The 24,781-nt window shown below is 43.9% G+C and overlaps 1 protein-coding gene across 1 annotated transcript in view; it reads left to right on the plus strand.

The window, feature by feature from the left end:
* Nucleotides 1-349: 349 nt before the first annotated feature.
* The window catches only part of LOXL4 (lysyl oxidase like 4), a 231,339-nt gene continuing 206,907 nt past the window's right edge, over nucleotides 350-24,781 (plus strand). Inside the window, exons 1-2 of the mRNA XM_078643561.1 lie at nucleotides 350-494; nucleotides 10,874-11,209. Of these exons, the coding sequence (XP_078499687.1) occupies nucleotides 10,921-11,209 (289 nt within the window). The 5' untranslated portion in view covers nucleotides 350-494; nucleotides 10,874-10,920. The remainder of the gene's footprint in view (nucleotides 495-10,873; nucleotides 11,210-24,781) is intronic.

A 24,781-nucleotide genomic window follows, 5' to 3' on the forward strand; every position in this document is an offset into this window, starting at 1 on the left:
ATGTTTACATATCATAGCACAACATTCAGCTACTTTTCTATATTTATACCCTTGTGTTTATGGTCTGGGTAAGGAAGAATATTTCTAAAAGATTACAGTGCATTTAACCCACGAAAAGCTTGGATGGCGTTTGCAGGTCCTGGCCCTATACATACACAGTTAGTGGCGGAACAGAGGAGTTCCCTGCTGCTCACACCCGAAGAAAATGTTCCTTTCCTCCCCTTTCTAGGATTACTCAAAGGTAGCCGCTCTGTGGGCAGGCGCTCCCAATAAAAGGCACGGCCAGCCTCTCTGCAGGCGCTCCTGGCAGTCACCGGCAGCTCTGCACCGAGGTAGGACTGGAGTGCGGCAGCAGCGTTAAGCCTGCAGGAGCATCGGCCGCGAGCCAGCCGGCGAGGGGAGCGCGTGCCAGGGAGAAAGGAGTGAGTGTGGAAGGAATCTTGCACTGAGCGCCGCCTGGCCCTGAGCAGCTCACTCGCCCAAATCGCTTTCTGGTGAGCTATCATTTTACATAAAACATTCTCCAAACGCGGCATGCTACTTCTTGCTTAATACCAAGTATTCTGTTTTGACTCAAAGGACCAAGGGAACCCGTTTCCTTGACAACGTTGTTCTATGTAACTTATGTAGAAAAAATACCGGTATTGCAAACCTTAGCTGAAAGTGGAATGAATGGAGTGGAGCTTTCTGTTCACTTTCTCAAGCTTTTTAGCTTGTAAACTTGGAACTTTGCATGCTACTTTTGAGCTAAACCTTCACAATAAACAAATGGCAGTTTCAGGTCGAAATGGAAATATGTTGCCAGGCACTGTTATTCCAGACTGAAAGTAAGTCATGTTTGACAGTCTTCAACAGTTCTGCCTGTGTGTTGTGTGATTATAATACACAAATACCCTGTATATGCTTCCAGGAATTTTTCCAGTGCATAATTACCGAGACCATAATTCGCACCTTGAAGCACAAGATCGCCTTCACAGCACACTTCTGGGAGCAGGGTGCACTAGAAAGGGTCATGTTGTAATCGTAGAAAACAAAATCTAGATAAAAAACTGAAATACACGGACCGGCGTCTCCAGCGTGAACTTTTTACTGTGTCGCTGAGGACCAGCAGTGAAGTGAGCTGACTAGCATTTTCTAGAGACATAATTTGTATTGCGCTGTGAAGGATAATTGAGAGTTACTGCTAATTACCTATAAGATAATTGACTCTTCTGACGCTCTGCCAACCGTTCTAAACCCAAGTAATTATGTGTAACCTGGCTCTGACCTTGGCAAACATAATTTTCACAAGTCTGTACATTTGCTGCTATTTTTTTGGCTACCATTTTTTAAATGTGTATATATGTTTTACATACATATATATGTATTCCTGCTAAGGACAGGATAAGGGTCAAGATGCATGTGACACATTCCAGCACAATACGGATGCACTATGGGTTGCTATGAACAAAGCGAAGATTGTGGGCACTTTTCCTAAAAACGCCTGATTAAGAGAGTGAGCTGGATACCTGTGGATGGAAATTGCTTGTTTCACCAATATTCACATACCTAAATCCAGCCAATCAGAGTCAGCCCAGATTGGGTAATAACATATGCGCCTGGTTCTACTGGGTAAAAATCTGCATTTGCATCTAAAATTGACCACCAACTTATAGCAGGTGGTAAATTGGAGCAAAGAATCTCCACAATAGGGGACTTGCGGTCAGGGTTCAAGTACGTTTTCCAGGGCAGGGTTGGCTTGAGAGATGACCCATAAAGTCTCTCCAATGCCATGGGAGGGGCCCTGGAAGGGGGTGGGGAGGGCATGCTGTGCTTGTACCCACAGCCCTACCTGATTAGTACACAATTTTGCTACCAACTTTTCTGCCCTGTAAATCAGGTTGGGTGTTCTACACCACAAAGATCCAGCTGCGGTAACACTGGGCCATATGTGTTCTTTCAGAGTCGCATACCACCAGGAGATACCGCTCTGCCTGACTCAGGAACGTTGATGCTAAAGTACTTGCATAGACAGGTAGCACACTATTTCAGGGTAATGAAGAGTATGTGCATGTCATGTGGACAATGTGAGAAGTGTTTCAATGTCGTGCATAAGGACTACATTTTTTTGTCACTGCACCTTGACTTGTAGCGAAGCAATAGAAGTGAGAGCGATGACACCTTCTCTGATTGATGCTATGGTATGAAGAGAGAATGTGTGTGAATACATTGTGACCTATGTGGGAAGTGTTTGGGTGTTTTATAGCAGAGGCTGGTCATATGTTGCTGCTATGATTTTTAGAAGCTGCACATTTGTATGAATTGCAGAAAAGAATTGTCAGAGATTTCTTGGCATGGGTTGTACCTGCCATTCATAGGGTGATTAATTTCAGTTTCAGAAGGCTGAGACACAGAGTTTTATGTAGTCCAACTATTCTAGTGGTGGCTAGTGGTACTGTCTACTCATTATGGGATCATCTTGGGAGAATCCAAACCTTCCCTAAATTCCTGAATAGCACTTGGTCTTGGGTGTTCCTTGTTCCTGTTGGCAGATCATTCTTTTATTTTGTGACCAGCACAGAGAATGATGTTAAACCCATGCTCTTCTTTTTATAAAGAGGGAAACCCAGCTTTGATTTCAATCTAGAGCAGAGCGTTCACTTCTGTTCATATATTTGCTGCTTGTTTCAATAAAGCAGGGTCCTGCCATAGAGCAACCTCTGGATGATGAAGAGAGTCTTGAGGATCAGTCATCTGAACAGGGCAAGGGAGATGTTGCTTCACAGATGGACATGTATAAGTTTGATTGCTGCCACTTGTCTCATTCTCTCCAGTGGCTGGAGAAGAAAATGAGTGGTACACATATAAGGTAAAATTATAGTGTAAATATAAAACAGAGGTTAACCTTGAGCTCTTGTGGAAAACTTAAATATGGCAAGATTTGTTGCAGAGCGCTCATGGTGCAGCAATGACTTGGTCCACTGGATGCACCAGCCAAAGGCCGGAGTCCTTGATCACTGTCAGAGTTCTCATTTATGTTGATTTTGCTGGTGGTGAGCTCCTGGGGCAAGGTGATCATGGGATAGCCTGAGTTCATCAGTGTAGTTGTAGCATTTTAGATTGAAAAGTTTGATGTGATCTGATAGTTGACTAAATTCTGCATTGAAAAAGAGTGATGAGATGAGAGGCCCCTATGTCTTCCATATCTCACAGATTTCCATTGGTCTGGGGCTGAACACTGTCCCCCTTTGAGAATTGGGGGGGGCCTGGAAGTTTGGGGGTCCCCCTGCTCCGCAGGAGCTGCAGGGGCCTGCCTTACACCCCTGGTCGATCCATATGCTATGCCAACATAGATTCTGAGAGGTGGAGATGTGAATGGGGCACAGAGGATGATACATGATCTATTAGAAAGGTAGGAGGACATCCACCCAGGAATACTTTCCTTGATGGCAAGTTGATCTAGTCTTACTAGAAGGGAATTCCAGTGGACTTCATTTAAAGCCATAGACTGTTCCAGAAATAGAAGAGCAGCAACTCCAATCCTGTTCATAATGACCTCCAGGTCAACCCAGATAAAAATCAGAGCAGTTTCGGTGATTCTTCAAGTGAACACCTAGTCTATTGGTTTGAAAGGAGGTGTTTGTTTCCAGGAAGTCACAGAAGTTGGAAATGAAATTCACCCTCTCAACAAATTTTCCTGAGAATGGGTCATTAGAGATTGGTTTATAGTTGGCATTATCAGCTGGATATAGATAATTACTCTTGATCGGACACTATATGTAGGATAATTCCAAGGTATGACACAACATTGCCTGATGACATGGGCTTGTTGATGATGGTCATAGGTAGAGTTGTAGTAACCATGGAGATAATTGCGTTCTTGAAGGTTTGTTGCAGACCGAGGTCTAAAGGGGAGTCTGGAGGTCCATTAATGGTGCTCACATCGGATGATTTTCATACCAAGAGTTGCTTGTAGGAGGCCACCAGTGTCGGGGGTCAGTGTATTCTTCTTAATTTTAGTCTTGATGGGATGGATGCTAGGTATCTGGTTCCAAGTGTAGTGGCTCAGTGGCTTTGATTTGTGTTGAGGACTTAGTTGAGGATTCTAAGAAATCATTGGGAGGCCTTTGGGATTAGAGATCTAGTTGGAATAATGTAGTGCTTTTTCCTTTCTGGTTCTAGATTCATTGGTTCAGTGAGACGTTCGAGATGAGGTTTTCATGCTGATTGTTGCATGTGTTCATTGACCTTGAAGTGTAGTGATTTCTGTTTTTATCTTCTATATCTCAAAGGTCTTATATGGACAAACTGATATATGGGCAACTGGTATGGGCAAACTGATGTCCTGAAAGAGAACAACCCTTAAGAGAGCACTGTTTAATGCTGATGCACTTCTGTTGTTTGGTTGGGGGGTGAAATCTTTGAGATATGTAGGTCGAGTAAAGAGAGGCTTAGTCTGATCCACTCGCTGTATGTAACTGAGGTCAATGTTTTAGTGCTTGGTCTTGTTGGGAAGTTGGTGGTGAAGAGACAAGGTATGATGATAGCTGACACAGATGATAGGTAGATTTTCTGTGATGGATCCTCGTGAGGCGAAGATTGAATTTACAGTGGGGCCGGTTGTTTGTGTGGGTCCAGTGAAGAGTTGAGTGAAATTAAGAGTCTTACCTTGCTGGCAAAGTCTAAAATGGCTGGGATTACTTAGGTTCCTGTCTGCAAGGGAACTAGTATAACAGCCAGGGCTGAATTGTTCATATACGAGCAAGTTCAAGACTGATTTGGATATGGCTATCTTCTGACTAGAGTCACACAGAAGGTGAATAAGGATGGACTTGAATGTGGCAGATTGTCATTGGCAGCGGATAATTATAGCATGCCTTCCATCACTTTGTTGTTTGTTGCATTCTTCCAGGTACAGTCACATCTTCCCCTAACTGGTAGAATATTTCTCTTGACCTGTTTTATAGGCAAGGGAAAACAATCCAGTAAGAGGAAGAAGTATGCATATGTCAGTTCATACCACTTTTAACAGTCATGTCATTGTACATTCCATGCGCATGCCATTTGACTAAGGTGTCTGGTTCTACAATATTTTAATATTGTGGCAAACACTACATCATTATGCTACGAAGAAGCATGATGGGCCAGTGTTAGAGAGCAATCAAATTTGATTGGACCTATCTTTTTAACATCAATGCATAGGATCTCCTTCTACCTTTTCATTCTCCTTCTTCGCGCCAGGATACTATTTTTTTAGTAACAGAGCGCGTTATAAAAGCTTAAATATATAAATATATATATATTGGAAATACAAAAACAGTTATATTCTCCTTACCATCACCAGGCATACCATTATGTCTATTTTGCCTTAGGACTAAACAACTGGTGTGCCCAGTCCTATGTATCCCCACGATGAGCCATTTGAACTCAGTATATGTGAGTATATGTGAACATAGGGTTACCATGTCCATCTGCCATCTATCATAAAGGATCAATAAGTCATATTCCAGTGCAGCTAGGACACACATGATTGTGGAGGATGCAGGTGTGTCTGCTGATAATGAAATAGGACATATTGCAATGGGTACTCACAATGTGCTTGCTATATCCCCATGTGAAAGAAGCAAGAGGTTGGAACAGTGCATCAGATGAGTGACTTGGGACGGGGGTAGACATGGTGCTGGCAGCTTACTGAACACAGTAGTTTGTACATCACATTCGAGTAACCAAAAGAATATTTGCATACTGGCAACAAGAAGAAAGATAAGCCGCCAGGAAGGGCTAGTCCAAAGGGTTGACAGCAAAGTGGAAAATGGTAGTGATAGTGGCAGGCTGACAAGACCTGCATAGTAGTGTACAGGACTACCTTCAATTAGGGCACAGGTGGGTGGTACATTAATAATGATAGTAAAATTAATAACAACAACATCAAGCACTTCATATGTGTTTCAATTACTTAATTCCATAGTACTTAAATGACCAACCGGGTATGGTTGGTTTGTTGAGTTAGCCATATTAGGATTCAAAATTGGGATCTGGCGAGCACAGTGTTTGAGACTTTATCTGAGATAGCCCTTTTGGTTTAGTGCCAACAGGCCAAACTAACTTAGCACAGTTGTTTTCTATGAGTCGACAGGGGATAGCATCTGATGATAATGTTCAGCAGTGAATGGCTATATAAAATTTCTAGGGAACATAGGAGGCAATGCAAGACAGTGCACAGTTCTTGAGTGTGATATAGAAAGTTCAAACAAAAGCCCTCTAGTGGTGAGTGTGGCGAGGGACGCACTGAATAATCACCTTGCAGATGCTACACTGCATGCTTATCACATGTGGTAGTAGCTTCAGATTGAAAGTAATGTTTCCTGGACAGTGAGTGGGAAGGACAGCACACTTCCACACCTGATAAATCCACTGGTACCCTTATCACAATGGCGACCACCATCCTGCGCGGACAGCCTTTGTCGGTAACTGGCCCTTCTACTCTCGCTAACGATGGTCCTCCAGAGTGTCAGCACCACCCATCTCATCCCTTTACAGCCTGCTGCAAACACTGTAGTGTCTGGAAGCACTCTGCAGGCGCACCCACTTTATTTGAGCATCCATTCTATGCCGATGGATGTAGTAGTGAACTAGAAGGCTCAAGTTACATGTTAAAACGCACACTAATCTCTGCGAGGGGTCACTGGCTAGACCCTGTAGGACTGTTTGGAGTAAGAATCTAGAGCTCTCTGAGCATTCCACCCACTCCCAATATTCTCTGAGCAGCCAGGCATGCACATATTATCCTTGTTGTCTAAGTCACACCGACACTAGTGCCAAGCTAGTGCATGCTTGCTCAGGTCACCCATCTCCGCAGGCCAGCCAACAATTATGTTCAAATCTAAGAATACGGTTACTAAGGGGGGGGGGGAGCAGATGCTTTTCACAAAAACACCCAAGTATGTTGGGGTGAATGCTTTCAGGAACAAGTAGGTTTGGAACCATTATTTAAAATCATTGAAATTACTGTCAAGTCCAAGTAGTAGATGGAAGGAGTTTCAGAGTGAGAGAGGCTGACAGTGAAGAACTGACCCCGAACACTGGTATTATGTGGACTGTTTTGCAAACACTTCCAGGGATGCTACAATACGCTGATTTTTCTGAAAGATCTTAGTTATGTGAAGTTGTGGTCTCCATCCATGTGGATACATTGTATTCACCATGGTATTTGTAGCTAGTAAATGGCGCCCAGCGTGGGACTGATGTTCTCAGATCAAGGCATTTTTAATACAGGCAGAGCTGCTTGAGGTCTAACCCTTTGCAGTTTCACAAAGTATCTGGACCACACAAGCCAGGAAGGAAGGCAACTCCCTCTGTTTAATGGTCCCAAAAGAAAGATGCTACTTCTGGGTAGCAATACGTTTGAGTTGATCCCATTCATGAGAACCATGACCATGTGGACACGCCCCAATCCCGATGCCGGAAATATATAAATCCAGAATAAACGTTAATCTTTCTTTTATGTCATTTTCAGCAGCTAGTGATGAGCACTGCCTGTCTCTTCTTTGTCACTGGAGGTTACTACATTGCTGTTTCATTAAATTCATTACAATTCTTCATAAACTTTTTCCATTGTCTGTCTTTTTTGTTTTCACCTTGAGCATGTCTTAATACACAGGATGTTTTAACTTACCAATCATTACTTTTTGGGTCTCAACTACAGACAGCGTTATCTAGGTGTTCACATGTATTGTGGTGCACCAGCTGCATAATGGCATTAGTATGGGCCAATCCAAAAAAGCTCAGCCATTAGCGACACAGTCTATTGGCTATGACAATGCTTGTTTTTCTTCTGACTTACTGCGTTTACACACCCTAACAGGCCCCTTCTTCTCCCTTAAGCTGATTTGTTTGTGGCATGGTCTCCCTATGTTCCTTCTCTCTGAATCTCGTCCCACCCTAGCAGCCACCCATTGACACCATCTGCAGCTTTCTAATTACTCCCCTCTCACTTACTTACCTTGCTCAGTTTGAGTTACTTCTGATCATTACCATTCCTAATGTGAGAGTGACATCATGAATGGCTAAGATATTACTTATCACTATTCAAGGACTGTCCCAGAACCTCAGTAGTGATCTGGCCATTGCTTGAAATAAAATATAGAGAACAACTGTAAGAAAACAGGCTGTCTGCAGATTTACTCCCTCACTTTTGCTCAATTGTGAATACCAGTTGCTGGTGTATAGGCTCTGAAATGCCCTAATCCTTGATTAACAGGACTCCATGCATATGTTCTGACCCTTAAGCTGATCCCCAACTGGCATAACCCGAATTACTTGTAGGGCACTTGTATATGACACCAGGTGTACTTAGGACCTGCAGGTTGAAGTGTCTCTTAAATGCAGCACATATGACACCCCTATGACAGGCCTAACAAGCCCTAAGGCAGGGTGTTCTATGTTTAAAGGTGGCACCTGTACTTTTATGTATTCCAACAACAGAATTATCCTTTTTACTGGGGAAAGGCTTGTAGCGCCATTGGCAGGTACAGAGTTACAGGCAGCCACCCCAGCCCCACTAACGTCTGAATGAGACTACTAAGGTTGGTACTGTTTGGTATCAAAAGAATCAGTGTATTAAATCCAACTTAATGGTTAAATGGAGTTTAATATCACTGGTGGGAAACGTGCACTTTAGAAGTTGCTACTTTAGTTTTCCACAGTTTTCCGTGCCCGTTTACTGATGTACATGGGCCTTGTCCTGCAGATAACTTTATGGCCTCCTGTGGAGATGTGCTAATGTCTCCCAGGAAAGAACACAATAGAGGCCTGCATGGGAGAGAGGTGTTAATGCCCTTCTGCAGAAAGCCACAACGGTGTTAGCCCTAAAGGCAAGCTTAAAAGGAGAACTTTCGGGAGAGGGGCTGCTCTATGGTTGATATACACATGCAGGCACTGGGGACAGGAGAGGCAAGTCGTCAAACTGTTTTTCCCAGGGGCATGCAGCCCAGTGGTAGCCACACCTCTGGGGGTGGGCGAGTGAGCTCTGAATGTCGAGAGAGGGGTCTACCATGTGGGAAATTGGCACAACGGTGACTCCTGGGATAGCCAGATGCCGCATGTACCGAGAAGAGGTCACAGGGAGGGAGGGAACCTGGTAGTCCATTGGCTAGCAACTGCATCTTACCCTGAGGGCATTTTCTAAGTTATATAGGGCACCACTGGTACCCAGAACTCAGATCTCAACCGACTTGGACTTAGGACCAGACCATAGGACGACTGCCCTGCTGCACCATGGAACCAGCGAAGAGAGGCTGCACCAGTGAGGACTGCACCTGCTGCACCCGGTGGCTAGTGAAGAGAGGGACTGTGCCTGCCATGTCCTGCTCAAGCTGTCGGTGACTGGCCTCCTGTTTGCATCATAGGGACTCAACAGCTGAAGAAGCCATCTGGAGCAAGATGATAGCCTAAAGTCTTCAAGCCACTACCACAGCCGCCATGCAGCACCAAGGCCCAATACACAGAGTTGCACCCAGGTTTGCTGAACCTTGGAGCACTGTCAAAGAGTTTCTTGGACCCTCAGAAGGTGAGTTATTGACCCATGAAGGATTGACCTGTGACAGCAGCAATGGGCGACTGGTATTCCAGTGGTAAATAGACTTCGGTCAAACTGAAGCGGTCCTCGTGTAATGTCCCCCTGCAACTAGGATTCCCACACCATCTTCGTGGACCAAGGAATCTCTGCCAGAAGACCTCGATCGATCACATCCACAGCATCCTTAGAGCATCTTCAGCATACATCCTCCCTTTCATCAGGACCTGTCCATAGGAATCCATTGCCTTGAACTGCTGAGGACTGCTTCCCTTGTGAAGTTAATTGTTCTTTAGTGACATTGCTCTGATTTATTATTGCTTGTAAAATCTATATCACCGGAACCCTCTGGTGGATCTTTTTCATTCTAATGTCTTAGGGGCATATTATCAAGACAGGCGATAAAAATTTTAGCGGCAGAAAACTGCTGCTAAAATGGCGATAATGAGCTTGATAATATGCTCTTTGGAATTCCAATTGAAGCCCATGTTAAATGTGAGGGACAACTAACATGGGCTTCAATTGGAATTCCATAGAGCATATTATCAAGCCCATTATCGCCGTTTTAGCAGCAGTTTTCTGCCACTAAAACGGCGATAATTGTCTTGATAATATGCCCCTAAATTCTTTTGAAAATACAGTCTATTTTCGAAAATTGGTGTCGGATTTCTTGAGTGCTGTGTTGCTTTCTACTTCAAATATTTTGGTGTTGTTTAAATGCTTTACACCTGTACTTCTGTGTAAGCCTCGCTAATCAGTACCACAGCTACCCAGGAATGAGCTGAGCATTTTACAACGAAACCTATTAGACCTAAGGGGGTTGGTAAGTGTATTAGATGGTGAGGTTGCACAACCAAAATATACAATACACCCTTTTTTACTCACAACTATGGAGCTAGTTACACCCCTTGTTTTCACAGGCTGAATGTTATGTTGCTCGCCTGCTAAATTTAGTGTGTGAATGCAGTTTCCGTAGGATGTAGAGTGAGCTTACTCCCATGTGTGTTAGTAAAGGCATTGAATCACACATGTTGCACAGAATCTACCGCTGGTAAGTGAGTGAGCCCCTTGTATTAGGCTTTAAATTCCTTCAGGCCCAAAAGTCACTGTAATGTGGTGCAGTGCATGGAGCTAAAACATCCTATTATTGTCTATGATGCCAGATTCTGCTATTGTACTATGCTTATGTAACTGATATTATATAGGATTATCTGTGGAAATAGTATAAGTGAAACCATATGGTTTTCTTCATCTTACAGTGAAAGTGGGAGATGGCCTTATGAACTCTATTTCAGTAAATAACTATTTGATATTTTTTAGGTGTCCCTCTGAAGAGAAGTTCCACGCTTTCAGCCAAAGGAACTACCATGGCGTTGAAACCAGCTGGCCATATCTGTGCTCTTCTTCTGGTCTTTATCTGGTGGCCACAGCCAGGTTGGCAGCAGCCTCTCTCTGGAACACCCAAAATCCAGTTACGACTGGCAGGGTCCGGAAGGAAGCCAAACGAAGGCCGCCTGGAGGTGCTCTACAACGGGGAGTGGGGGACTGTCTGTGACGACGACTTCAACATCGAAGTGGCAAGTGTTGTTTGCAAAGAGCTGGGCTTCGAGGCAGCTGTAACATGGGCTCACAGTGCCAAGTATGGGCAAGGAAATGGTAAGAGAAGCTGACTACTTCTTCAACTCAAGACAAGTTTTAATAACGTCACAAATGATAACATTGTCCTACCTCCATAGACATTCTCCCGCTGTTTTTTATCAATGAGGGAGTTCACAAGAAAATGTATGCATGTTGCCTGTGACTTAACCAAGTCCTTAATCTGTAAAAAAAAAAAAAAAAAAAGATCTATATCTTTACAACGCAGGCATCACACCGCACTACATTTACAACGCAGTCATTACATCACAACATCCTTTACAACGCATGTCACTACAACGCAGCCACTACATTGCATGTCACTACAACGTATGTCACTACAACGCAAGCATTACATCGTATGTCATTACAGCGCATACCCTTATAACGCATAGTAGCCCTACACTATCCAACACTTACCCTACTGTTGCACCCCCTGGAGTTAGAATAGTAATTTTTACCCCTACACTATCCAACACTTACCTTAAATGCAATGTAATAGTATGCGTTGTAATGGTATGCGTTGTAAATGTAGTTTTACAAAATTCGTTGTAATGGCATGCGTTGTAAATGTATGCATTGTAACGGATGTTGCGGTGCAAAAACTGTGTTGTAAAGGCATGCGTAGTAAATGTCTTTCTCTCTCTGGCTTTGGTTCAAAACCTGATGATGAAAAATAAGTCTGAGTCTCTAGAAATTATTGCCGGTGCCCATCATCTGTCACCAGCGGCACGAATTAAGCCTTGACCACTGACAGGATAGCTCTGTACATGTACATTCCTGCAATGGATCGGGGGCCCCATTACAACTAATATTACGATGTTAGCCACAGTCAACCGCTACAAATACCAGGACCATTTCACCAATATGAACTCTGTGCAGCTCCACTTGGTAAGTGTGCTGAGAACAGTGGTGCCTAGTGTTGTTGATTGCCTCTTGAGATTTAATATTCTACCAGTGGAATGCTTGCTGCAAAATAGAATAATTGTATTTTTTTATTAGTGCCATTCAATGGAGAGGTCTGGGGAGACGCAAACACATATCAACACTGTTATTCCTCTTTTGTGAATAGTGCAGAAACACCACAATAGTGTGATGCACCACAGAAATCAGTGCTTCCATATCAATTTATGCATATCATGCTGACATTTCAAGTAACATTATGCAGACATATTCAGCCAGGCTTCACTTGGCAAAATGTGTCCTAACCATGACAGCCTGTTACTAACACAAATCTTGGAATCCTGATTTGGGCGTACACTGCTGTTTCCAACCAAACTGACATTTTGAGAACCTTGGTGAGGAAGTGTAGATCCTATAACATCGAGTCACAAGCCCAGATATTCTAGGTTTCCTAAGACTGTAGCAGCCAAGCTGTCATTTCTGACATTGGAGTTGCCTACAGTGCAATTGTGCTATTTACGCTCCTCTCCTTGCGTATTTGCATTATCATCCAGAAAAACACAATCCGCTGCACCACATCCACAGACATGTAATCTTCCAACATGGAACATCTGTATTTCAAGCTACAAGTCATACTCAACTTCACCCTAAGTGGCACTCTTATTTACAGACTACCAGGACACACACCAATTTCACTAACACCATGTTTTTTTGTTTAAGAAATCTTTATTCAGTTTTAACAGTACAAAAAACAAAGCGATACTGTAATAATAATGCATAAAATAAGGTAAAACAAGAGGCATATAATGATTAAAATAAAGTAACAGAATAATCTAGAAGATGGAGGATAAAGGAAAGGAACAAATGTAAGAGAGAAAAGAAAGAAAAGAGAGGAGAAAGGGGAAAGGGGGGAGGAGGGAGAGGAGGAAGGAGAAATGGAGAAGCCAAAAGAGAGAGGAATATATGCTGAGAAAGAAAAAACAAATTATATAGTTAAAGGGGAAGGTGAAGAAGAGAGGAAATTAACAAAGGGGAGCCAGAGGAGATCAGACTTAATTTTTAACAGTATAGAGGAAGAGGAAGCAACAGCAATCCTATGTTCATCACATATGAAATTCCACCAAGTATTAACAGAGAGTTTGGAATTATCTTTCCAGCAAGATAGAATCACTTTGAATGCAATAGCAAGAAAAAGATCAAGCAATTTAGCCATAGAAGAGGGAACAGTAATCTCATCTGACAAGGAACCTAAAAATACATTTACAAATGACAATGGTGCAGAACATTGAACATTTTCATGCATATATTCCAAATAGATTTCCAAAAGGATAAAACTGAAGTGCACTCATACAACTGATGCTTAAGAGTACCTGTTTCAGAAGAACAAGACCAGCATGAAGAAGACGAAGAGGGCGAAAACTTGGAAATACTAACGGGTGTGAGGACAGCCCTATGATAAATGAAAAAAAGGGATTGCGTAATACGTGCAGCAAGAGAAACTTTGAATAATTTGGACCATAAACGGTCCCAAACAGCAACTGGTAACACAACATTTAGATCAATTTCCCAAGCAACTTCAATAGATGATTTGGGCCGGACAGTATCATTGGCCAATAATATTTTGTAAACAAGGGCAGCTTTGGGTATATGTAGAGAAAACAAAGAATAAAGAGGAGATAAGGAAGAAAAATAAGGTAGAGCATCAGGTGATGAAAGAAACAATAAATGAGAGTGTAAGGCCTGAGTTATGTTTGTATACTCTTGTAGACACGATGCGGGCAATTGGTATACATTTGTAATTCATGGAAAGGGAGGATAGAGTCATTTTCAAAGAATTGATATACAAATGAGATCCCCTTTTCCTTCCAGTACTTGTAATAAAAAGACTTGCCCTTGTATTTTAGAAACTTGTTATACCATACAATGGATGCTAAAAAACACTGAAGGGGAGATAAACCTTTGGAAAATGTATCATGTAATAATGATTGTGAGTATTTAATAACTGGGTGTTTGGACAAAAATGTACAGTTGGACATATAGACAATATGTTGAAACGAGAAATCATGCATCAATGAGCGTTCCATAACAACCCACCTAGGAATTGGGGAAACCGATAAGTCATAAGCTAAGGAGAAGGATTGTTTAATCACAAAAGCAGAGTGATACATTTTAAAGTTGGGAAAACGTACACCTCCTTCGTTTTTGGGGCGTGTGAGTTTTGCCAAGGCAATGCGAGGGTGTTTGTCGTTCCACAAAAATTTAGAACACAGGGAGTTCAAGCGAGCAAAATAGTAGTTAGGGATTTTTATAGTCAGCATAGAGACAGTATAGAGAATATGGGGTGTAATCATCATTTTAATAGTATCCAGTCTCCCCCACCATGACAGAGCCTAGTGGTATTGGAACCTAACATTAGGCATTTACTAGACGTGTCTTTCAGCACCATGACTGTACCTAAAGACTGGAAAAAAGCAGTTGTCCTGCCACTTAGGAAGAAACCAACTATTAGCTTTGAAAAATTAGAGAACTTACGGCCTATCTCCCTTTTACCCTATCTGGCCAAAGTGGCTGAAAAAACGGTCAATTTGCAATTAATGGATTTCGTGGATAAGGCTGCCTTATTACACGATACCCAATTTGGCTTCCGTCCTCGCCATTCAATGGAATCTGCGCTCCTGATGGCGGTGGAGACCCTACGTCAGGGGGTGGACGAGGGTCATACTATGGCCCTCGTCCTACTGGACCTGAGTGCAGCATTCGACACTGTAGCTCACACCACCTTGCTACAGTGTCTGAATAGTGGAGGAATATCTGGAGCTGCACTCCAATGGATCCAATCCTTCCTGACGGGAAGAAGTTTGCAGGTCCGCCAGGGTGACCACTATTCCAGAGACATAGGATTGGGCAAGGGCGTTCCCCAGGGATCGTCCCTGAGTCCCACCCTTTTCAATCTCTATGTCTCCCCAGTGGCTCCGATTGCTGTGGGCCACGGGCTGCAAATTGTGTCCTACGCCAACGACACGCAGCTGGTAATCTCCCTTTCGCGTGCACCCGGCCTTGCTATGGACAGTTTCAGGGATTGCATGCAAGATCTTGCAACCTGGATGTCCAATAATTGCCTTAAATTAAATGGCAACAAGACCGAGGTGCTCGTGGTGGGAGGGAACCCATCTGTCTGGTCGTCGGCGTGGTGGCCCCCATGTCTAGGTGAGGCCCCAATACCCCGGCAGGAAGTTAGAAATCTTGGGGTTTGGTTCGATGCTAACCTGTCTTTTGGACCCCAGATAGACAGAGTGGCGGGCGTCTGTTTCAGCGTTTTAAAAAGTCTACGGAAGGTTCTAGTCCTCCTTCCTACGTCCGCCCGTAGAACGCTGGTGCATGCCCTAGTTACATCCCGTCTAGATTATGGTAACCTGTTGTATCTAGGAGCAACCTGTAAGGCAATAAATCGCCTTCAGGTGCTACAAAATGCGGCAGCCCGTCTTATACTAAAACTCCCTAAAAGGTCGGACTCTAAAGCTGCCCTTCAGACCCTTCACTGGCTGCCAGTAAGGAGCAGAGTTGAATTTAAATCTCTCTGCACTTGTTATCGTATCCTTGCTGGCAAGGCGCCAGTACCACTCCAGAGCCTAGTCACCAGGTACGCACCATCACGCGCTCTGCGCTCCTCACATGGAGGCCTATTAAAGGTCCCTAGGGTAAAAAGGGCCCGCATGGGAGGAAGATCCTTTTGCTACCTGGTGGCGAAGAGTTGGAATGCCCTACCTCTCAATCTTCGCCTGGATCCCTCCGAATCTAGTTTTCGGAGGAAACTAAAAACATTCCTATTTTCAAGATAGCCGAGCCCACTCCTCTTTTTCTGCTTCTGAGTCTCTCAGTCTCAGCGCGGGGACACGCTTTCAGCGTCACCATGCGCTTTACAAACTTCCCTTAATAATAATAATAAAATAAGGGAGACCAGCGTTGGAGGAGGGATTGGAGTTTTTTGATAAGTGAGTCAAATGTAAACTTAAGTGTATCCACTAGGGAAGGGGAGAACCAAATACCAAGGTATTTTATTTTGGAAGGGCACCAGGCAAAATCCGTTGAAGCAAACATGTATTGGTAACAAACATCATTTAAAGGTAAAACTTCAGTTTTAGATAAATTAAGTTTATACCCAGATATTGAGGAATATAGGTGAACCTCATCCATGAAATGAGGGAGTGAAGTAACCGGGTTAGCCATGTAAACAAGTATGTCATCTGCATAAGCAGAGATTTTTGTTTCAACAGATGCCAGTTTAAAACCAGCAATATTGGAGTTGTGACAGATGCTCTCCAAAAAAGGCTCAAGACATAAAATAAATAACAAAGGAGAAAGAGGGCAACCTTGCCTCGTGCCCCTAGAGAGGGAAAAAAATCTAGAAAAGTGGCTGTTGACAAAAATACTAGCACGGGGAGAGGAATAAAGGAGCTTGACTAAGGAAATAAAAGAGGGGCCAAAACCAAACCATTTCAAAGTACGAAACATGAATTGCCAATTGATGCGATCAAATGCCTTCTCGGCATCCAATGACAGGGCTGCTAGGGGAGATTTAAAGGATTTGCTATGAGAGATTATATTAGAAAACACACAAGCGTTGTCAGAGGCTAACCTACCTTTTACAATTCTAGGGACTTGCTAACCATAATGTAATCTATTCGTGAACGGGTATGATGCACATTGGAGAAAAAGGTATATTCCAGGGAGTCAGGATTACAAGTTTTCCATACATCATAGAGAGGTCGCGTGGTAATGGCAGATTGGAAACATCTATGAGACTTATCAGGTTGAAATTTATATGAGGAAAGTCTGTCAGAGAATGGGTCTAACCATTGATTAAAATCACCAGCGATAACGATGTTTGGGCAGTCAATATTAGATATAAGGATTTTAATATCATTCCAGAATTTAGGATCTGGCTGAACCAGCTCATAAATGTTTAGCAAGACCAAAGTCTGATTATAAATCACATTACCCAGCGCCCATGATTATCATTCTGAGATGATAAAATTTGGACCGACAAACCCTTGTGGAACAAAATCGCAACACCCACTTTTTTGTTGACTGCAGGAGAGAACACAACTTGACCCACCCAATGCCTTTTCAATTTAGAGGATTCAATATCAGTACAATGAGTCTCTTGTAAAAAAACAATTTGAGAATTAAGTTTGGATAAATGTGACAGTACCTTTTGACGCTTGACATGGTGTCCAAGACCACGAACATTCCACGTTACAAAATTACACATGATGGGAGGTAAGGATGGGACAAGCAACTAGGAGAAGACACGTGGCAGGAGAATCTCTATAAAAAAGGACACTCAACAAAGATTAAAAAAAAAAAGGAAAGACAATGGAACAGAACGATCAGTACATATAAGGAGAGATAGATGGAAGCATCCAAACACACAGTATACAAGAGTATGAACCAGAGAAACCAAGAGACAGGAAGGAGAAATAGTCCAGTGAGGAAAAAGGGAGGAAGTGCACAAGTCAATGAGGAAAAAGAAAAGGGAGGAAAAGAAGTAAGAGAAAAGAGAGAAAGGAGGAGAACAACAAAAGAGGAATAAGAAGACAGATCAAGGCACAGAAGCCAGGTCTGAGAGGAAAACAAAAACCACAGCAACATCGGGGGTGGAAGACGCCAAATAGGGCACGGATCCCGACAAGCCACAGAAGAGCAAGAACAGGCATGGATAGGGAAAATCCAAGAAACCTCGAGAGAGAAGGACAAAACAGAAAAAAAAGAATCAGAACAAATTCAGAACATTCATGAAAAACAGAGCAAATCCAAGCACTTAGAAAATACTTCAGTCATTAGTGTCCATAACAGGTGCAGAAATAGACTGAAGATAAGCATGGAGCTTCTGAGGGTCATCAAAGGAACGGGTATGACCATTGTGTGTGATCTTGCACAGACACAGGTGTAGAATACCATATTTAATATTGAGCTGTCTCATTTGCGGGCGAAGGTTCAAGGTACTCCTTTCATCGGGCATTAGTAGCGTTAGAAAGATCCTGTGAAATAAAAATGAGACGACGTTTGAGCCTGGCAGATTTAAGTACAGTCATCAATTCAGTGAACTCCAGGAATAAAATGATGATGCCACGAGGCTTAGCTGAATTGGAGTTAGGACGACCCAAGCGATGAGCGCGCTGGATATTGAGAGGAGTCGACAGAGGTTGGAGGTCTAAAAGTTCATGTAGGAGTTTTCGAACAAAGGACACCATATCCGACCCCTCAACATTCTCCGGAACTCCATAAACGTGTAAGTTATTCCGTCTGTTAACATTTTCAAGGTCCTCGGTGTGGAGCTTGAGCAATTGAATCTCTTTTTCCAGTTGGGGGATTCTAGTGGAAACATCCTGAATGTCACTGACGCGTTGTTCCAGGTGGAGAACTTTACCCTCCATAGTGACCCACCTCTCCTCAATCTGCTTGAGCTTCTCATTAGTGGTAGTCATAAATGGTTGTAAACCACGAACCTCTTCAAGGATGGAGTCCAAAACAGGATTAGGGGAGGTATGAATCGGGGAGGGAGGGTTGTTTTTAAGTCTTTTAGGCTTGGTGCCTGTGAGGGATGACTTAGTAGAACTTGCGTCATGAGACATGGTGGCACGTGGAGAGCTCATCTAAAAGTAGAAAAGGACTATGACCACTAAAAAAGAGCAGCGTGATTGACTCAGAGAGTGCAGAGAGAATATCGTAGAAGCAGAGAATATAAGGAGGACACTGTAAAGGTACACTATCAGGGTATCACCAGCAGCTCACACCCTGACAAGAGACCAAAAACTGCAGTAAGAATGGTCAAACCGTCTCCCAAGCGACAAAAAGCTCTAAATCAACATAAATGTCAGGCGGAGAGGTAATGTAATGCCAAAACTGTAGGGCGTTAACATCCAGGTGAGGAAACGCAGGCCTGGGATCATGTTGCGCAGGAATAAATACAAAAATATGCCAGCATCCTAAAATGGCCGCCGTGGGCTCAGAAATAAAAACGCTGAGTTAGCAGGTATGCAGATAACAGGCGGAGCATGTTGTACAGAGTCACGTTTTGCAAATAGATTAAAAAAAAGAGAAAGGGTACATTACAGGAGCGTTGGAGGACAGTCTCGTCGGCAACCACAGAAGCCTGGAAAGCTGGTGCGAGGACACGAGCTTGGCGGCTCAAAATGGCGGCCGCTCGCGTCGCAGGTGAAGGAGCAGCGCCGACGACTGTTTTCTCAGAAAGCCGGTACTAAAGTCATGAAAACGGCAAGCAGGTGACGGAGTCCATGTTCCGCCGTAAATGACCCGAAGTTCCTGCAAAAATTAGCGCATTTAGAGGTGTTTTTCCAGCGGTGCCGCCTGTAGCTCTGCGGAGCTCATGGGAAGTCCGTCGCGTCCCGTCGGCGCATAAGCCACGCCCCTTTCACTAACACCATAACGGACTTTGTTGCACCACTCACATTCAATGCCAGCAATCCCATCCCACTTGGAGACCTGAACCTGACCCTGGAAGACCACATTGGCCCCAATTCAAGAGGAATCATTCAAAAGCTTGGAAGCTGGAGCCTCACTCAACAAGTAAAGGGCCATACCTGCGTCGCCGGACACCTTCTGAACCCTATTTTCACCAACTTCGGTAACATTCCAGTACATGAGCCCACACCAGTCTCCTAGACAGAGCACGCCCTCATCAAGTTCACTATCTCCATCCAACACATATGCACCACTGCCAGACCAGCCTGCCGAACTGGACGAGTGGGACGGGTATGCTCAGACGTGAGTCCCGTGCTCTCCACGCCACTGGAGTCAGGCTATCCTGGCTGATGACGGCTGATAGCCAGAAACCGGTCCTAGGATGCTTGATTCCGGTCCAGGGAAGACTTGGCTTGGCAGTTCGGGCTGGACTGTTCCCATGAGTCACAGGGTTAAGGCTGATTTGCATATGGCCATGTCTGAACTGGGGTGGCTTGATGAGCAAAACAACGATGGATTTAGGCCCAGATCTCTGTACTGGGGTGAATGTATGACATTGTTCTGCATTCTGTCCATCAACTGTTATTTTTGCATTTGCCGAACTGGAACAGCATCACTGACAAGGACTGGAACACCACACTCAAGATCTACCAACCCAAACAGAGCAACAGCCTTCCCAAAGTCATTAAGGGTTTCAACAACTGGATCACCTCCTGCACTGATTCCCTAGCCCCCCTCATACACAGCAATACAGCAAGCTCCAGACCCCAGGCCAGTTAGTACACCGGGGAACTCAGACTGATGAAACGCCACTGCAAACAACTGGAGCACATATGGATAATGAGCCAGGACAATGTAGACAGGACCACTTTCAAACCTGCCAAAAGGTTCTTCCAGCAAATGCTCTGGACCACCAAACATGCACCTCTGGCAGATCGTATTGATGCCTGCACCAACAGAAGAAAACAAATCTTCGCCATTGTGAAATATTTCAGATCACTAGCGGCCTCCTCTGAAACTCGATCATACTCGCAGGACTTCTGCAACAATATCTCACAATTCTTCAGGAACAAAATCACAGCCATTTACAGCAACTGCAGCCCAAAAGACCTTGCGAAACAACTCCTAATAATACCCAAAGAACCAATGCTAACCACGTGACCTGTCATTACCTCAGAAGACGCCACCATCTAACCCCTGCCCCCACCATGCCTACTCCAGAGGAGTGCAACCCATCAGCGCCATGCTCACACCTATTCTGAATGCCTCCACCTCTTCTGCAACCTTCCAAGATGCTTTGATCACACAACTGTCCTCCCATTGTTGAAGAAACTCTGCTTCTATTCTTGGCCAAGGTCTTGGAGAAAATCATTAACAGACACCTCACCAAATACCTCTATGGCCACAAACTCCTCAACACCACAGAATGGAAACTGCCCTCATTGCCACCACAGGTGACATCCATATGACTCTGGACAGAGGAGACACAGCAGCCCCTGTCCTCCTCGATGAATCCACAGCATTTGACATAGTCTCCCACCCCAACCTCATTCAACATCCACACAACATTCAAGGATACACTAAAGATGCTAAGGAAGAATTCCAAATGGCTCTCAATCAGCATCAGGAAAACCATCCCACATGCCCTGATCACAAGCAAGCTGGACTACGGGAACACTCTCTATGCCGGGATCAACAAAAAACTCACCAGAAGACTGCAGACCATTCAGAACTCAGCATCCAAAATCACTCGCAACCTTCCTCACCCCACTCATATCACACTACACTTGAAGAAGCTATACTGGCAAAAGCAAACATAATTCTGACTCCTTACTCCCACTTTCAAGGCACTATATACAAATGGTTCAGCATACCTCAACAACTGCATCTGCTTTCATAAACATCCCAGACACCTTTGCTCATCTAGACTCCTATCTGTAAAAATCTCACGCATATGGAAAACCAGAGACAGTAGTTGAGATTTCTCTTACATTGCTCATAAAGTGTGAAACGACCTGCTCCTACACATAACAGCAGCAGTGGCTGCTATGGGCGGGAGTCTAGGGGGGAAAAAAAAAAAATTACCTTACCGGTGGCCCCATCTCCTCTGTCCTTCTTGCCATGACACAGGCAGGAAACAGGAAACACACAGACTCCCAGACTCCCTTAGCCAATCACAATGCTGCTGAGCAGCGTTATGATTGGTCTGAGCATTGTGGTTCAGCACTCAGACATTGAATGGGGCCTGTGCATGTTCTCCACCCAGGCTGTGCATTACAGCCAGTGGAGAACATGCAAAGTGCGCATGACTATTTGGCCGTCCCAAGAAGGCTGGCCAAACCGGCATGTGCACTTGGAGAGTGCTACCACTCCTCCCTCTGCATTGCTCTGGCCAGACCAGCCCCACCCGCACCTACAGAGCCGCTAGGGAAAAATAAAATGATAATAACATTCTTGAGTGGAGACGCTCCTCCTCTTTAGCAAAGGAGCCGCTGCTGCAAAAGAACCTCCTTCTCACTTCTTGAACTCCGCAAGAAGCAAGAAGAGAGTAGTCTCACTAGGCCCTAGATGTGACTAGACTCATACCTGCTCAGCGCCAGGATACCACCCCAGGTGATAGTGCGCTCTAGAAATCTGCCTAACATAACATCATGTGTTCGAATGACTAATCACCCTCTTTGCATACATTCAAGGCCTAACCTTCACTGTCTCTCTGCCCCTAGGTTCTAGCTCCCTTTTGTGCCGAGACACAATATATGTCTTGGCTCATCTCAGTATTTTGTGTTGTTTTTATCTTTTGGAAGTTTGTGTTTCTTTCTTTTTGTTCTTGATTTATCTTCGTTTGAATAAATCAGTGTTCAATGTGTCCCTTTGCTCTCCTTGTTTGTGCCAAAATACCCTCTGTATAACCGGTCTCGTAAAATCACGATCCCAAAATATACTGCATAAAAAATGATGTTTCCTATAAACTTTCCCACCAACCACGGGTTGGTCTGTGGTTCTTGAGAATAATCATACATCTAGCAACTGCATCGCGGCCCTAAAACCACATCTTCTAAACCACGTCTAAACATATAGCATTATATGTCCAAGTACACAACATATTTGTCTCTCTGAAGCACGTCTCACAAGTTCAAATTAACTTCATATCCTAAGAATGCGATGTAAAGGACACCTGGGATTTAGGTATAGCGGAGCTATTGGGAGGTCTGATTAAGACGAGGTGTTTTGGTCAATGTTCATTGTGGCTGCAGCGAAGTGATGAGTGTCTAATGCACCGCTACATGCCTAATGCAGGTCTAACAAATCGATGGTTTGGTGACTTGTCTGGGGTGCCCATGCTTATAAGTTACTACATAAATCAACTGATGTTGATGCTTATAGAAGTTGGCGAAAGGCGTAATTAGGAGGTATATACGTGTGTGAAGTCATAAGAAGGTATATCAAGTGGTAGGAATCATGAAGAAAAAGATGGAAAAGGAGTAGCAGAGATTGCAGACCTGGCGACATTAAACATTTTCTTTGACATGTGCCATTCACTTCCTAGCCCTAAACATTCTCGAGATTGGCATTTGTCATGCACAGAACATATGAATGGCCGGATGACGTACCATGATCTTTGTTACAAGATATTCCCTTTGCTTTTGTTTTTGGCTTCGCCCCCATCATGTCAATTATCACAAGGCACCTTCATCAATAGCGAGCTGTTAGAAGCACAGCAAGGGCCTGAACATGGTCTCCCATGGCAGGAGCCTAGTGAAGATAGGGAATCAATCAGTTACCACTATGTCCATCTTCCTTGCATAGTCGTTAGTCAGTAAGGATGCCACGCGCTTTAAGTTTCTCTCCTTGACCTCCCAGAAGAAAGTAAAGGGACTGCAATATGCACTTCCATTTACCATGTATTATCAAAGGAAGAGGCACAGTCTTTACACATTCAAAGAACTCAGAACACTTTATATAGAACTTCAGGGGCATCTTTGTAGAATCCCATATGTCCGTCCTACAAATCTCTTTTAATAGGGCTCCCAGTGACTCCACTCAGTATGTGGTCACTGCTTGTGTGAACATACCCTACATACCTTATGAAACTTTCCCCCCTGACAACTCATAGGATTAGCAGAAGGACACAACCATGGGATCAGAATTTGCGTAGATGATACAGCTCCCCTTACCACTCATCTTCGAATGAGGGAAGGTCTCTTGAAGGTCACAGAGAGTACTATACCAGTCTACACTTCTGAAAGCGTCTGAAAAGGTGTGATGCTGACTCCTAAAGATATACACTTTGCCTACTTTGCCTGTAGGTAGAAACTGAAACCCCTTAAATACGGTCTTTAGAAAACCAAGCACTGAAAAGGGTCACACACGCAGAAATGTAATCCCATCATTGGACAGTACTTGGCGAAATGTGCAAACTGTTGTACAGTATCTCGATTCTTGGGGGAAGGTATGTTACGTTCCAGCTGCAGCTGCGCAGTCTTACACTGTTCTTTTCCAGTCCAACAGGTGAAGGTTATGGATGACTAACAATGGAAGGTCTGGTGACTGAAAAAAGATACATAAATACAGGGACCTTGAAATGGCCGGTATCAGGTTACTAGGATTTAAGACGCTAGTTCTTCCTGAATCTTCCTCAGAAGTCATGTGCTAAGGACAACAAGAGACCCTTTGACCAGGGAAAATATAGTTTGGCCACCGTAAGGGCCCTGACCTTTGGCTTTTGATGCAGAATGCCAGAAAAATGGCATGCTTGATATAAGCTACCTGATATGCAGACGGTATTCAGACTTCCCTTAAAATCATGAGGATACTGTGCACATCTGTAACCTGCATGAAAACCGCAATTAGTTTGCTCTAGCTCAACCACTGGCCTGCTTCCTTCAAAGTCCAATAAGCCTGGACTGACACTTTCATCAGTGTTGCACTCCAGCGCCAATAGTGTGTAGGTGCTGCCAACACATATGGTTAAATAGAATGCATAAGAAACTCTAGCACACAGTAGGAAGTCATCACAACGTAGGGGCATATTATCTAGCGTTGGCGATAATTATCGCCTAGCGCGCTTTTCTTTATCGCCGCCTATCGCTGGAATATCTCGCCAAGGTAGTGCTGTATTACCAACGCTCAACGCTATGGCGATAAATATTCCAGCGATAGCTGGCAAATGGCCAAACCACCTAAAAAACACCGATGTCCCTCCCA

The sequence above is a fragment of the Lissotriton helveticus genome, chromosome 5_1, assembly GCF_964261635.1.
Source record: "Lissotriton helveticus chromosome 5_1, aLisHel1.1, whole genome shotgun sequence".
NCBI classification, from domain to species: domain Eukaryota; kingdom Metazoa; phylum Chordata; class Amphibia; order Caudata; family Salamandridae; genus Lissotriton; species Lissotriton helveticus.